The following is a 16428-nucleotide window of genomic DNA, read 5'->3' as shown; positions in this document are numbered from 1 at the left end:
GCACGAGAAAGGACACGAAATGAAACCGGGACTGCCCGGACCCCAGAAAACAGTGACATGGGTTCAGCAAAACCCCTGCTTTTCTAAGGAGCTCCAGGAGGGAGGAGCGGAAAATGCCACTCGCAAGTCCCTTTCTGGGTCTGGCCCCGCCAGAGTCTGAGGGAACTTGTGGGGAGGGAGCTCTGCGCCCTTCTCAAGGTGACCCCAGGCGGCCTGGCAGATGGGGAGGGGGGTCCCACGGTGGGGCGGGGGGCTGTCCTCAGGGGGGAATGAGCAGGGTCTGTGCGGGGAGGGAGGTGGAGTCTGGAGGAGGTGTTCAGCCAAGGGAGGTCCAGGTGGAAGAGAGAAGGGGTGAGGGGACACCAGGGTGAGGACCGTGGTCAGCTGGGACGTCCTGGCCTTGGACTGTGTGCCTTGGAATTGGCTGGTAGGGGGCTGAGTTGGGCAGGGAGTGTCAGTGGGGGGAGGGCCTGAGGTGGTCCTTTCTGCGCCCAGCCCCTCACGCCACCTGCCTCACCTGCTCGCCCATGGAAGTAGGTGAGGCTGGTGGGGTGAGGCCCGGAGCCTACAGCCAAGAAAGAGTTCTTGAGACGACTTTGGTGTAAAAAGCTCGTTTTATTAAAGTAAGGGACAGGACTCGTGGTCAGAAAGAGCTGCGGGGTTGTGAGGGGTGAATGTTATGTACTTGGGAGTTGGGGGACGTAAGAAAAAGGGAGGTTCTCAAAAAGAACTTTCCTGGGATGCCTGAGTGGCTCGGTTGGTTGGGCCGCTGCCTTCAGCTCAGATCATGATCCCAGGGTTTGGGGATCGTCGGGCTCCTTGCTCGTCAGGGAGCCTGCTTCTCTCTCCACCTCTGCCTGCTTGTGCACTCTATCGCTCTCTGACAAATAGATAAATAAAATCTTAAAAAAAAAAGAACTTTTCTGCTAAAGAGGACCCACAAGATACTGGAGGCCTGGCCATTGTCAAAGTTAAAAGTGGTTTTTTGGGGGCGCCTGGGTGGCTCAGTGGGTTAAGCCTCTGCCTTCGGCTCAGGTCATGATCCCAGGGTCCTAGGTTGAGTCCCACATTGGGCTCTCTGCTCAGCAGGGCGCCTGCTTCCTCCTCTCTCTGTGCCTGCTTCTGCCTATCTCCGTCTGTCAAATAAATAAATAAAATCTTTAAAAAAAAAAAGTGTTTTTTTTCCCTCTAGCATGGCAATATGATGAACATTGAAACAGTTGGGAGTTTCCTTCTGGAAGTCAGGTTACTGATAAGAAAGCTTTTTTCTTGTAAATCACTAAGACATTTGGAAATTGAGGGAGACTCCGGTCTTGGTTGGACTATAAAGTCTACAAGAAAACCGTTGGTTTCTTTTTCTCTTAGCTTTAGGGCGGCTTAGGGCAGCACCTGAGGAATGTCACAAGTATCCAACATGGGAGGTGGGGGGGGGGCGGGCTTGCAGGGTATCAACTCCAACTTTGTGCTCAGCTGGCCTTCTGCTTCCTCATCAAGACCATCCCCTTGAGGCTGCCTCCCCCCATTCCTGCTGGGAGGGGTGAGTTGGGAGGATGTCAGGGTTACAAGCAGCTAGATGAAACTGCCTCGTGAGCAGGGACACACCACCACTGGCAGGTGTCCCCAGATGACCCAAGGAGCAGAGGAGAGGGGCCCATGAGCCAAGCCTCAGGCTACACTCTGTGGGAGGCAGTAGGTGGCCATAGAAGGGAGGGGAACAAGCTGGCTGCCACTGGAATTTCCCAGAGGCCAGGTTCCCCAGATAGGCCAGGGGACAGGGAGCTGACCCCAAGAGAAGTGGTCACCATCCCTAGGCAGGACAGGCAGACCTCCCTCCTCTCAGGCTTCTGCCTTCTGCCAGCACTGCCCCCTTACCCCTCTCCCGGGGCCTTAGAACAGGATGTAGGGTGGGTAGAGAGCTCCTGGTGTACTTGGGCCTGAGGGCTGTGAGGCAGTAGGTCCTCCAGCAAAGAGTCCTGAGGGACATCTGAGTACCCCCAGGCCTGCAGTCAGAGGCCCAGCAGGTCATGGGACCCTCTACAGCACATCCACCCCACACTCCAGAATGGGCCTGGGGCAGCAGCACAGGCTCCAAGGACTGCCAGCACCCTGATCTCTTGTCCAGGTGTGCCCTTCATGAAGGCTAAAAGGCTGACACCTGGCCTTGGCCTTTGGGAAACATCCAGGGTGTAGTAGATCGGAGTATGTAAGAAGGAAGACAGTGTGGGGTGTCACAGGGCTGAGCTCTGACATGTTGGGATGATGGAGGCAGGAGGAGTCCCCAAGGTGGCTGTCACCATGGTGTGACCCAAGAGGTCCCCCACGCTAAGTCAGGCCTGGCCATGCCCAGCGCCTAACTGGGGGGATGACCAGGGCCCTGGTCATTTCCCCTGTTGACCAGGCCCACCTGGGATGACCAAAAGCCCCGGGGGCCTGTAGGGAGGGGCATCACGTCCCCCTGGACTGAGACCCCGGGACCCCCAGGATGGGGCATTCACAGCGACAAGCCAGACGCTCTTGGGTGACCCAAGGGACCCCTTGGCTCCCAAGCCCTGCCTTGGGGTGGAGCTGTGGTTCCCAGGACCTGCGGAAAGTTGGATTCCAAGCAGCCAAGTCCCCACCCTGAGGCTACCAGCTGGTCACCGAGGAGGGTGCAGCAGCCCTGGCATCTGCCTTGGAGCCTGTTCTTCCTGCTGAGCTGGAGGGACAGGCTCTCTCAGGGGTCCCTGTCTTTTCTCTGCTTCCTGTCCCCATCTGCCTGGGACTCTGAGCCCCATAGCCCTCTCCCCGTCTCTATCGTGTGGTCACCCTGGCGTCACTGTGAGCCCCTGCACAGGGTCTGCACTGCAGCCCTCTGTGTGTTTTCTGCCATGGGCCCCACTGCTGCAGAGAACACGGGCTCCTGCAGTAGGTCAGAGCAGGCCTGGGAGTAGCTTGGGAGCGGCCGGTAGCTGGCTGGGGTAGGGTGGGGTGCATGTGACTTCCATCCTTCACCCCGTTTTTCCTAATGTTACAGTCTAACAGAGCAGTGTAATTAACCACAGGAATGAACAGTGATACAGTCCCTTTAACTAAACGTTTTTAAAGGTTTACTTATTGAGAGAGAGAGAGAGCGGGCTAGTGTGCATGTGAGTGGAGGAGGGGCAGAGGGAGACAGAGAAGCAGACGCCCTGCGGAGTGGGGAGCCCAACGGGGGTGGGGGGCTTGATCCCAGGACCCCAAGATCATGGCCCAAGCTCAAGGCAGATGCTTAATTACTGTGCCACTCTTTTTTTTTTTTTTAAGATTTTATTTATTTATTTGACAGACAGAGATCACAAGTACACAGAGAAGCAGAGAGAGAGGAGAAAGCAGGTTCCCTGCAGAGCAGAGATCCCGATGTGGGGCTCGATCCTAAGACTCTGGGATCATGACCTGAGCGGAAGGCAGAGGCTTTAACTCACTGAGCCACCCAGGCACCACTCTATAACTAAACTTCACTGAAATTTTGCCAGGTTTTCCACTAATGTCCTTCTCTGATCCAGGATCTAACCTGTGTTTACAAGGCGTTTACGTGTCCAGTCTCCTTAGCCTCCACTAATCAATCACAGCAAGAGAATATGATTACAAACATTAGCAATTTAAATCATATATGCATTAAATCACATGATCCCAAATTTTCATCCATCCTGCATGATTTGAAAAATATCAACCAGGAAATTGAATGGCGTGTGGCCTCATCTGCTTGCTTGCACATCAACAATAGCTTGGCTTAAATTTCAAGCTATTAAAAAAACAACAACAAAAAAGATTCAAGCTATATTTATCCCCAGATTGAAACTAAATACATTAGGAATGAGAACCGTCTCATGTGGATACGAGTGCCTGAATTTAAGGCACATTGGTAATTTGATTCCGTCAGCCCGCCAGCTGGAGTTCACATTTCTTCTTTGTCTATGGAAAGAGGATGACTTTTCTTTTCTTTTCTTTCTTTTTAAAAAGATTTTATTTATTTATTTATTTGACTAGACATAGATCACAAGTAGGCAGAGAGGCAGGCAGAGAGAGAGGAGGAAGCAGGCTCTCTGCTGGGCAGAGAGCCAGATGTGGGGCTCGATCCCAGGACCCTGAGATCATGCCACCCAGACACCCTGAGGATGACTTTTTCAACACATGTAACATCTGACTGAAAACTGAACATAGTGCAGCCAGTGGCCACTGAGTCCAATAAGGTCAGGAACCACACAAAATAAATAAGTGACCGTTGTAAGTATTGTTTAAACAATTAGTGATTCCAGTGTGAAATGGATAATGAAAATATGCAGAAAATGCACATCTAAAATTAAAGAACAAAAGATATTTAATTTCGCTGTCCAGTATTTTATTTTTTACTTTTTTTATTTTTTTTTAAAGATTTTATTTATTTATTTGACAGAGAGAAATCACAAGTAGATGGAGAGGCAGGCAGAGAGAGAGAGGGAAGCAGGCTCTCTGCTGAGCAGAGAGCCCGATGCGGGACTCGATCCCAGGACTCTGAGATCATGACCTGAGCCGAAGGCAGCGGCTTAACCCACTGAGCCACCCAGGCGCCCCGACTGTCCAGTATTTAAAATGTAATTATATGGGTGCCTGGGTGGCTCAGTGGGTTGAGTCTCTGCCTTCAGCCCAGGTCATGGTCTCAGGGTCCTGGGATCAAGCCCCTTGCAGGGTTCCCTGCTCACTGGGGAGCCTGCTTCTTCCTCTCCCACTTCCCCGGCTTGTGTTCCCTCTCTCGCTGTGTCTCTCTCTGTCAAATAAATAAAGCCTTTTTAAAAAGGATTTTACTTATTTATCTGAGAGAGAGAGAGAAAGCAGGAGATGGGGAAGTTCAGAAGGAGAAGCCGACCCCCCACTGAGCGGGGAGGGGGGCCCCCACCAGTGCAGACTGATCCTGGGACTCCGGGATCATGAACCTGGGCCCAAGGCAGTCCCCAACTTACTGGGCCACCCAGGTACCCCTCCAAGATTTTGCTTTGTTTGGTTTTTAAAGTTTACTTATTGAAGTAATCTCTACCCCCAACCGTGCAGCTCTCAGGACCCCGAAATGCAGTCACAGGTCCCTCTACTTAGCCAGACAGGTGCCTCCAATTCAGTGATTTTCCGTGTATTCTGAAGGCTGTGTGGCCGTCACCATTATTTAATTCCAAAACATTTTCATCACACCAGAATGGAAGTCCACACCCATTAACAGTCTGTGAGTCCCTTCAACGAGCCCCAGCCCCAGGCAATCACTAATACACTTCGTGCCTAGATGGAGTTACCGATTGCGAACATTTCATGTCAGTGGAATCAGGCAAGATTTGTCCTTTGGCTGAATGACACTGCACTGTGGGCACAGACATGTTTATCATTCATCACTCGATGAACACTCGACTCACTTCACATTTGCTTTAGTGTTATTTATAAATAATTCAAAAAAGCCTGGTGGCTAAATCCGTGTCACTTCCGAGTAGGTCGAGGAGCGACACTGCGATGAAATGAAGTCGGACGTCTAAACAGGAGGTCCTTTGGGGCGCCTGGGTGGCTCAGTGGGTTAAAGCCTCTGCCTCCGCCTCTGGCTCCGGCTCAGGTCATGATCCCAGAGTCCTGGGGTCGAGCCCCGCATCCGGCTCTCTGCTCACTGGGGAGCCTGCTTCCTCCTCTGCCTCTCTGCCTACTTGTGATCTCTGTTTGTCAAATAAATAAATGAAATCTTTAAAAAAAAGAAAAAATAAACAGGAGGTCCTTCAGTTATTCAATATTTATTCAATTATTCCGGTGACGACCGGACGAACAGAATAGCCCCAGGCCCCTGTGTACGCGACCTAAGACACCCCTGCCCGAGGCCGGCAGGGGGCGCGCGCGGCCCGCAGGCCGCTGTCCCCCAGCCTCCTGGGCATAGGCACTCGAACCCCGAGGGTTCCTGCGTAACCACCTGCAGCGCCCCCTCCCCCGGGTCGCATCTCCCTGTCGCATGCTCCACCCACGCAACAGCCCTCCCGTCACTGTTTATTCCCACTGCTGCTCGCCAGCTCCCCCGACAGAAGCTCTAGCGCACCCAAGCAGGGGTCTCTGGGAATTTGGGTCCCTGAGACTTCCCTGTGGATCTGGAGCTGGTGGAGAACAGAGACGGGCCGGGAGCCGGAGGACCCGCCGGCCCCACGGGACCCGCACCTGCAGCTGCCCGGCGCCGGGGGCTGGGGTACTTTCAGCAGCAGCTGTAGGGCAACAGCCGGGAGGCGCAGGGGTGGGGGTGTCAGGGCAGCGGGGGTTTCTGGAGAGGGGCAGCGTCTTCGCTCCGCAAAGGCTGAGGTAGCGCAGGCGGAAGGCGGCGGGCTCCGGCCTGGCGAAGGGGAGCGGGCGGAGGGAAGGGTCCCTCCAGGGCTGGGAAGGTCCCCGCGGGGCTGGGAAGGGTTGCGGTGAGCGGAGGGGCCCGGGAGCCGTGCGGAGTGGAGGCGGGGGCGTCCCCGCACCTGGGGCAGGCTATGGGCCACCTGGCGGCAGTTGAGCTGATGCTGGGGCGGCTCAGGCCGCCTCCCGCCGAGCGTCCAGGAAAACAGCTCCACGCTGTAGTCTGGGTCCCCACCGCACTAGGTAGTCGGAGAACAACAAGCGTCCGGCGCCTGTGGGCTGTGGGTGGGGCTGGACCTGTGGGCGAGGGAGGGACCCGTGGACCAGGGAGTAGGGGCTGGTGGGCGGAGGAGGGACCAGTGGGCCAGGGAGGAGGGACCGGTGGGCCAGAGAGGAGGGGCTGGACCGAAGGGCAAGGGAGGGGCTGGTGGGCGAGGGAGGGACCTGTGGTGAGGATGCTGCGTCAAGGATATTGGGCTGAGCGGAGCCAGCGGTTTCACTGAGCATGACACCCTGCGCTCGCTCAGGCAAGTGACAGGCGCGATCGAGGCCTTTAAACAGAAGCTCTGATTTCCTTCGCCGCAAGCAGGCGTCAAACCCCGGGATTCTCCCGGGGTTTGAGTCAAAGCCACCCTCTGATGCTGGGAGAGCCCCGCCCAGCGCTGGATTCCAGGCCGGCTGCTCGCTGGCGCTCCGCCCCCGGGCGCTGCCGTCCAATCCCGGGTTGCTCCCGCCTCCTATGCGAGCTGTGACCCCGCCTCCGCACGCGGATTGGTCAGGGCGCCAGTTCGGCTCCGCGCGGTGAAGACCCGGAGCATGGAAATTCGCCCAAGGAATGCCCCCGCCCACCCCTGCTGCGCATGCTCGCTCGGTGACCCCAGCTTGAGGTGACGGCCCGAACCGAGGCGTGTCCCCAAGCAGGAGGTTGCGGGACCTGCTGCGGTTCGGTCGCCGGAGAGGGAGGGCTCTGCTGCCGCCGTCGTCCAGTCGCGCCCGGTGAGGACGGGCCCCAGCGGGCCAGGGAGGGTCCCGGGTCCCACGGCGTGCCCGGCCCTCCCCGGGATCCCTAGGGCTGCTGATGCTGGGAGGGGGGTCACCCGGATCTGCATCCGGGAGCTCAGGCCGCCTCCTTCCTCCTGGCTCTTCCTTCCCCCATCCCACCCCACTCCGGACTGAGACCTGACGCCCCCAGTCAAGGGTGCCGGCACTGGTCTGCCTTTCCTTGACCACATACCCAGTACTGCCCCCCTCCCAGCAGACACCCTCAGCCGCGTCCCACTCTGGCAGTTGGAGTTGTGAGATATTGGGGCGGGGGGGGGAACCCCCCGGAGGCTTGCTGACGAGATGGTGATTCTAACCGTGGGGGAGGGGCCATTTGGGTGCCGCACGGACAGGTCTGATGACAAATTACAATTACAAAATACAGCTACCCAAGGGCCAGGGCGCTGAGGGGAAGGAGGGGGCATTACCTGAAATTCCCACGGTGGGCAGGGTCTCCCCCATGTACCACGGACTAGCAGCCCTTGACCTTTTTTGGGTCACTGCTGCCTTGAGACTCTCCCTGTGGGAGACAGTCCTGTGGGAGCCGCGTGGGACAGCGATGATCTGGGGCATAGCTGCCAGCACCCCCAGGAGTTGGCTAACAGCATCCCCTTGCCTCCTGCTATTCAGAACCGCTGCCAAATTCGCCACTGTTCCCGTGATACATGGGGAACCAGCCGGGAGAGGGTAAGAGGTTTTGTGGTCGTGGTGAGGGCACAGATGCTGGTGGATGTTGGTGGCATTTTCCTCCCATATGTGTGGAGGTACTTCTCTTGAGCCCTCGTCAGTGGCCAGGCAGGGTTCACGCCTTCCAGAGCCTCAGGAACAAGGGATCGGACTTTGTATTAGTTACCTATTGCTGCTGTAACAAATAATCTCAAATTTAGATGCCTTAAGTGACACAGCTTTGTAACAGTCTTATAGCTCTGGAGGTCTGAAGTCTGACGTGGGTCTCATGGGGTCAAGACCAGGTACCCGTTGAGCTGTGTCCCTTCCTGGAAGCTCCAGGAGAGACAATGAGCTCCTTAGTCTTCTTCCTCCTGGACACCTCAGGAGGAAGCCTGCCACTCCCCCCCAACCCTGCCTCCTCCTTCAAAGCCCGCACCATCCAGGCTCTCTGACCCTGCTTCCATCCTGCTTTCTCCTTCCCTCTTCTGCCTTCCTTTTGTATTTTTTAGGACCCTTGTGATTGGACCCACCAGGGTCACCAAGCTGCTTTCCTGCTTCAGTAACTTTCACGCCATCTGAAGACTTTGCCCTGTAGGTTCCAGGGATTAGGACCATTAAGCCAAGATTCTGCTTCCCAGCGTCTCAGGGCCTCCTGCCAGTTCCTAACATTGTATGATTTGAGGTTCACACTGAGCCATCTTGACACTTTTGGGTCAGCTTTGTGCAGACCCATGTCATGACATCGGGTTAGGATGAGTGGGTGACTGGAGGTCAATGGTGATTTCAAACCATGGGATTTCTCATGAAAAGAGGGAGGGTGTCAAGTGAGGGGAGTGCACTATTAATACCTTTGCTCTTTTTAATTCATTTCTACATCGCTTTTAAAAAACTCTGTTAATTCAGGGTGCCTGGGTGGCTCAGTTGGTTAAGCGTCCAACTCTGGATCTCAGCTCAGGTCATGATCTTAGGGTTGTGACCCATGTGTTTTATTTTTATTTTATTTTCTTATTAAAAAATAAAATAAAAATTCTGTTCCTTCAGGGAGCTTTCACTGAGTGAAATTTAGCTTTCAAAAAATATATATTAGGCTTAAAATAGATACCTTTCAGGTCTTCCCTCCACACCTAGAAAATTGCTAGAAGGATGACTCCAGAAAAGAGGCTGATCCAGCCAAAGGACATGTCTACTCCTGTTCATGGAGAGATGGATAAAAGTTCAACCCATGAACTAGCAATTACAGACTTCCCACGGGAAGGGCCTATGGCTCTCGAAGTATCAGAGCCAAATGGGGTATTGGTTAAAAAAAAAAACAAAAACGTGGCTTCTCAAGCTCATTTCCAGACACCTTGAGTGGGGGTGGTAGGGGGAGTGGTTCTGGAGTGTGCATTTGTCCCAAGAACCCCAGTGATCCTTAGGTATGGTGAAGTTGGGAGACCACTGGTTGTAGATTTCATTTCCCTTTTTCCTTATATCTAACAGTTTTATGGAGCTAATTCTCATCCTGTGGAGCTCCCTCTCTCACCAGGTACAATTCAGCTGCTTTTGATTTATTCATAATGTTGTGCAACCATCGCCACGGTCAGTTTTAGAAGAAGCTCTCCCTGCTGGCAGCCACTCCTCATTCTCCTGCTCCCCCCCAACCCCTGCCCCAGCCCACCACACAGCTACTATCTCCAAGGACAGATAGTTCCACTCTACAGATTGTCTGGTCTCTAGGTCATTTTATGTACATGGAATCCTATGCTACATGGTCTTTAATGACTGGCCTCTTTGACTCAGCATAATCTTTTTTTTTTTTTTTAAGATTTTATTTATTTATTTGACAGACAGAGATCACAAGTAGGCAGAGAGGCAGGCAGAGAGAGAGGAGGAAGCAGGCTCCCTGCTGAGCAGAGAGCCCGATGTGGGACTCGATTCCAGGACCCTGAGATCATGACCTGAGCCGAAGGCAGCGGCTTAACCCACTGAGCCACCCAGGTGCCCTGACTCAGCATAATCTTTTAAAGGTTCACCCATGTTGTAGCACAATTTTTTTAAATTGCCAAACAATATTCGATTGTATGGGTAGACTATCTTTTATCCAATCAGGTGCTGATGGTTAATTGAATTGTTTCCACTTTCTGGTGACAGTGATTAATACTGCTGTGAACAGGGGCGCCTGGGTGGCTCAGTGGGTTAAGCCGCTGCCTTCGGCTCAGGTCATGATCTCAGGGTCCTGAGACCGAGGCCCACATCGGGCTCTCTGCTCAGCGGGGAGCCTGCTTCCTCCTCTCTGTCTTCCTGCCTCTGCCTGCTTGTGATTTCTCTCTGTCAAATAAATAAATAAAATCTTAAAAAAAAAAATACTGGTGTGAACATTCACATACAGCTTTTTAAAAGATTATTATTTATTTGTTAGAGAGAGAGAGTGTAAGCAGGGGGAGTGGGAGAGGAAGAAGGGCTCCCTGCTCAGCAGGGAGCCCGATGCGGGACTTGATCCCAGAACCCCAGGATCATGACCTGAGCCAAAGGTAGACACTTAACCGACTGAGCCACCCAGGTACCCCTAACAAACTTTTTTTTTAAGATTATTTCAGAGAGAGGGGGGCAGTGCAGGGGAGAGGGGCAGAAGGAGAATGAGAGGGAATTCCAAGCAGACTCTGCTCTGAGTACAGAGCCCGATGTGGGGCTTGATCTTACAATCCCGAGATCATAACCCCAGCCAAAACCAGGAGTCAGGTGCTTAAATGACTGCACCACCCAGGCGCCCCTCGTGGACAGGTGTTTATGTGGACACTTGATTCTGGTTCCCTTATGCATGTACTTGGAATGGAATTGCTGGGTCACGTGATAACTTTGTGCTCAGTGTTTCGAGAAGCTGCTGACATCCCCATTATTAGTGTAAGAGGCTTCTAGTTTCTCCTCATCCAAACCAACACTTGTTATCGGGTGTGTGTGTGTGTTTGTTTTATTATGTCCATCCTGGTGGTGTGAAGCCATCTGTCATGGTTTTACCCGGTGTTCCTCTCATGACGAACGACGTTGAGCATCACATATGCTTACTGGCCATTTGTATTTCTTCTTCGGAGAAAGGCTTATTCAGCACTTTTGCCCATTTTTAAATTGGGTTGTTAGTCTTTTTGTTATTGAGTGTGGAATTCATAAATTCCACATACAATTCCCTCATCAGAAATAAGAGTAGCAAAAATTCTTTCCCACTCTGTGGGCTGTCTTGAGCCTCTGGATGGTGTCCTCTGGTGTCCTCCCACAAAAGTATTGAAGTTTGGTGGGGGTCCGGTATCTCTTTCTTCTTTGGTCACATATACTTTTTTTTTTTAAAGATTTTATTTATTTATTTGACAGACAGAGATCACAAGTAGGTAGAGAGGCAGGCAGAGAGAGAGAGAGGAGGAAGCAGGCTTTCTGCGGAGCAGATGTGGGGCTCGATCCCAGGATACCGGGATCCTGACCTGAGCCGAAGGCAGAGGCTTTAACCCACTGAGCCACACAGGCGCCCCAACTTTTCATGTCATGTTGAAGAAAGCTTTGCCCGATTTAAGGTCATGAACATTTACTCCTCTCTCTCCTTTTTTTCCTTAAGAGTATTTTAAAGTTAATGCTTGTATGTGGTGTGAGGAAGGGGTCCAACGCTACGGGCTTGCATCCCCAGGTCCAGGGGAAGCCTGCAAGCCTGAAGAGTGGGCTGGCTCCAGAAGATGTGCACTGAAGCGATCTGTGTGTGGGTTGGGTCGGATGGCCTGGGCTGGGGCTTCCGCCATCAACTTTTCTGCCCAGAGTGGCTCTAGCAGGGGAGGCTTTGGCCATGTCTTTTCTGTGGCTGGTCCCCACGTTCCTCCAGGACTGCTATGTCACACTGGGGGACAGGATGGGCGGGGCAGAGGACTGTGCTGGGGAAGCAGAGGTTGGCTTGTCCCAGGGCTGAACTGGGGGGCTGGGGACAAGAGGGATACAGAGACACTGATCCCAGGGGTGCCCTGGTCAGGTGACCCGTTACCAGGTGGATTTCCTTGAGGGCTCACCCACTGCGGGGGTGGGTCTCCATGTCTGTCACAGCCCAAGAGGTCTCTGCGTTTATGTCTAGTGGCCAAGGGACTGGAGATGAGCAGTTGCAGGGGACAAGGCACCCTAATCGCATCCCTGACTCCTCTCACGGATGGGGTCTTGGAAAACTTCGGAAATCGGGGCATGCCCCCCTCAGGCCATGTGTGTTGGGAAGGGTTCCAGGAAACAGTGAGGACCGTAAACCGGGTTGATAAACTGAGTCGGGGGCAGGTAAGTATCTGTGAGCCTTCCGTTGCTGGGATGCCGAGAAGGGCAGGGGAGATCCCTGCTAAGGATGAGGTCTTGTTTCTGGGCTAACACTGTACACTGAGAAAGACCCTGCCATCTGCCCACCACTCAGGTGCCCCCAAAAGTCCACTCCACACTGCCCTGCCAGGGGCCCCTGTAATACGTCCTTTCTGCTTCTCCAGCCCAGAAGCCAGGGGTCCTGGAGTGACTGAGGATTCTCTGCACACCTCTACCGCCTTGTCTCCTCCCAGCTGAGGCAGCGCCAGCCCCGGCTCAGGTACAAGGTCACTGCCCTCTGGGCGTCCCGGCATCTCTCGAGTGCTGCATGGTCCAGGGCCTCTGGCCCAGGCTGGGGGACAGATCAGGCTGTGAGTCCAGACAGTCCCGCCTCTCAGAGCCAGACGTCTCCTTTGTGGTCTGCAGAGTGCCTGTGGGTGCCCAGCTCGGTCTCCCTGTGACACAGTGTCAGGAGGAGGGACATCGGGTATCCTGGGAGGGTCTGGGACCTGAGCGCATCACCCGTGTGCTGGTCTCAAGCTTAGTGCTCAGGAAGGCCAGTTACCGTCATCCTGGATGAGGCACACCAGGTCCTGTGCGGGGTCAGGCTCTAGAACCCCCTCCACTCGACTCCTGGCTCTGCACTTCATGGATTTTGCCTCCTTCCTTAGGACAGAGCCCCTGGACTGCCAGCTTCCCAAGCAGGGAGGAGGAGGACGACGAGAACTCCACCTGCTGGGTCCTGAGCGTGGTCACAGGGACGACCCATCATCCCAGAATGCCCCTGCCGGAGCCCAGCGAGCAGGACGGCGAGAGTGTGAAGTCTGGCCAGGAGCCGTCCCCGGAGTCCTCTCAGCCAAGCACAGATGTTGTCCCCGCTGCACCCAGGAAGCCCAGAAAGTTCTCCAAACTGGTCCTGCTGACGGCCTCTAAGGACAGTGCCAAGGTGGCAGGGGCCAAGCGCAAAGGAGTGCACTGCGTCATGTCCCTGGGGGTGCCCGCCCCTGCCACCCTCGCCAGAGCCCTCCTCAAGATCCATCCTGAGGCTCAGAGGGCCATCGAGGCGCCCCCCCAGGAGCCTGAGCAGAAACGCAGCAAGCCGGACATAGGTGAGGCCCCGGCGGTCATAGCACGCACCTTGTGAGGAAGACCTTCCCGAGGCAGGATGTCCCCTGACACCCGGGAACCTGAGATCCAGAGGCCGGGCTGGCTCTGGACGGTGTGCATGTGCAGTCCACACTACACCTCAGTGTAGGACCTGCGTGTCTCTAGGCCTCCACACACGTGTGTCTGTGTGTGGATTGGCCTGGGAGGGTGAGCTTGTGTGTCCCTCCAGGTGTGTCTCTGTGGGTCCTGGGCCTATTTCTGTCCATTCTGCTCTTATGTGTCTATGTGTTTGTGTGTCTCTGAGGCCCCAGGCAGGGCCCCCCATGCCCCACCCGGCTTGCTGCAGGCGACACTGGAACATGGATGCATTCTTTGAGTGTGGGGTCCTGAGGGGTGCTTGAGGGAGGGAATGCCCAGTAGCTGGGGAAGAGATGAGCTGGGTTTCTTCCCAGCTGGAAGTGGGGTCTGCTGGACCCTGAGGAGATGGGGACCATAAAACCACCATTTGCTGCTGTGAACAGGTGGCCCCCTTGGAGCCAGCCAGGGCACTCGGCCGGGGCAGTGCAGGGGGCCCCACGCACTGATGGAAGGGTAGGAGTGAGTGGTCTGAAGTCCTAGGGGATTCCTAGTCCACGGCTTCCCTCGAGTTTCGGGGGACCCAAGGGAGCCCTCAGCTTCCCTCAACGGCTAGATGGGAGCCAAGCTCAAGAAGTGGAGGCCCCGCCACAGCCCATTCAGCTCACCCTTGAGTGGTCCTCCTGGCCAGTCCTGCTCCCAGTGCGCCCTCGAGTCCGCCTGCTGCCTCCCACCAGTCCCAGGGGTGGAGGGAGCAGGACCCATGATCTGTAGGGAGGTGGGACTCACGGAGCTAAGTCACCACTCTGAGGCCACCAGCTGGTCATGGCAGAGGGTAGAGAAGGGAGTGTCAGGCCAGAGCCTGTTCTTCTCTGGGAGCTGGGCTGTGGGCCATCCCCTGGTCCCTTCCACCCCATCTCAGACCTCTGCATGCTTCTCAGATCTGCCTGGGCTCTTGGACCACAAGGGCCCCACCCACCCACCACGGCCCCTTGGCAGGAATTAAAACGAAGCCACCGGTCCTCAGCTAGAGGGCTCGAGGGCAGAGCTAGGACTATGTTTCAGCCCCACAGACTCCCCTAGGCAGGTGCTTTTGGGCAGTGAACAGCCCTGTCAGCCTGTCACCCTGCGTCTACCTCCAGGCCTGGTCCCCAGACTTTCCCACCTCTTACACCATTCCAGGCCCGGTGGTGGGGGTAGCAGTGGCTTTCTTGTTCTCAGCCCAGATCTGGCCCAAAGTTCCCTGGAAATGACTTTAACAGCCTCTTTGTCCCTGGCCTGGTGGCTGTAGGGAGCATGTGTCTGAAATCAGCTCTGATTTCTGAAACTCAGCCAGTGGCATCCCACAACATCCCCCTGCTGGGCTGAGAGCTTCAGGCCGTGGGTTGCCCCCCCCGCCGCTGCCCTTTTCCTTGGATACCAGCCTGACCCACTCCCTTCTCTTCCAGACGGAAAAGAAGATGGAAGGTTGGCAGGGCAGTCTGCCCCCAGGACCGAGGTGGTGGGGGAGGAGCCCATCGCAGACGCCGTCATGCCCAACACGCTCCTGTAACTCTGACAAACACGGGTATGCCCTTACTGGATCAATGAACTTGGCTGTGACTTTCGCTGGGGACCCAGTTGCAACTGATTTTCACTCTCAGACATTGTGTAATGTTTTCCAAATCAAGTATAAATTACTTTTATAAACAGAAAAAAAAAAAACCTCAAACAGAATCAAAGAAGCTATATGCTAGGTCCCATTATGGGCAGGTTTTAAACCCTTCTGTGGTCCTTTGAGACCCCACTTGCAAAGGACCCATGTGGGTCCTTTGAGAGGCCCACCAGCCCTCCCAGGGCTCTTTCCCAGGACCCCAGCCCCTCTGCCTGGAGAGCCATCACTGGCCCACAGACTAGGTAGGGGCTCTGAATTTTCTCCTTCCTGCTGCTCCTGGTCTAAAAGGGGGACATTGGGACCCCCCCAGGCCTGAGCCCCTGGGCAGGCTTTCTGGCCCCTCCCTGATCGTCCCTCCCACGCCTGTTCCCAGGAGCCTTCAGCCTGCTGGTGCCAGATCATCAGGAGGCTCGCCTCCTCCAGGAAGCCCACCACCTGACAGCTTCCCCCACCCCTCATGGGGGCCTGTGCTCGTGGCTGCCGGGGGTTCTGCCGGGGAGGGTGTGGGCCTGCAGTATGGCAGGCAGATCCCAACAGAAGTGTACGATACCCCTACCATGTTCCTTCTGGGGGTGTTTTGGGGGCTGAGATTCCTGGGCACCCAAGCCCCTCCCCTCCATTCACCCTGGGTGTCACCCCTGGAGGCCCCCCCACAGGAAAGGCTTAGTTCAGCCTCCTTCACCTCCCGTGGTCTTCATTTTGTGAAAACTGCCATCAGACAAAGGAAACAGATTATTTCTAAAAAGTTGAGACCAGAGGCCTTACGTTTTTGAACATCATTTTTCTGAATTTAGCCTGTATCTATGGACCCCTCTAGGCAAAGGGAGTTCCTCAGCCCCCTCCTGGCCCAGCTCCTCCCTTGGTTATCCCTGTATCCCTCCAGCACGGTTGTTACATTTATATTCTGTAACCATCCTTTGAAACGTTCCTTTGTCTTCATTTGATATTTAAATAGATTCCTGCTCCCCACCACGTTTCTCCTTTCCTGTGGCTCTGGGTCATCCCTTTGGTGGGCTGGGGGTCAGTTGATAAGAAGGTTGGAGGAGTTGGTGGTGGGGCGCCCCCTGAAGGCAGAGTGAAGAAGGCGTTGGGGGGACAGAGGGCTGGCTAGGGGTGACTTGGTGCGGCTGGGCCTGCTGTCCCTGCTGTCCTGGCCGCTGGCAGTACATGGTGGGCAGTGGCTCTGGGTCTGGGGGCTGGGAGCCCATAGGGAGGATTCCAGGGTCATGATGGGGAGTGGGTGGCTGGGG

At 55.0% G+C, this 16428-nt stretch overlaps 1 protein-coding gene across 1 annotated transcript; it reads left to right on the top strand.

Annotated features, from left to right (window-relative positions):
- Positions 1–7144: 7144 nt before the first annotated feature.
- FLYWCH2 (FLYWCH family member 2) lies at positions 7145–16147 on the top strand. Its single transcript, XM_004750635.3, has 4 exons — positions 7145–7341; positions 12528–12622; positions 13014–13451; positions 14973–16147. The coding sequence occupies exons 3-4, from the start codon at positions 13121–13123 to the stop codon at positions 15074–15076; spliced, it is 435 nt and encodes a 144-aa protein (XP_004750692.1). The 5' UTR covers positions 7145–7341; positions 12528–12622; positions 13014–13120; the 3' UTR covers positions 15077–16147.
- The last annotated feature ends 281 nt before the right edge of the window (positions 16148–16428 follow it).

This window comes from Mustela putorius, unplaced genomic scaffold (genome assembly GCF_011764305.1).
Source record: "Mustela putorius furo isolate JIRA1106 unplaced genomic scaffold, ASM1176430v1.1 tig00004007_pilon_pilon_pilon, whole genome shotgun sequence".
In the NCBI taxonomy this organism is placed as follows: Eukaryota; Metazoa; Chordata; class Mammalia; order Carnivora; family Mustelidae; genus Mustela; species Mustela putorius.
The sequence above is the reverse complement of the archived record's forward strand: the minus strand, read 5'-3'. Positions and strand labels throughout refer to the sequence as shown.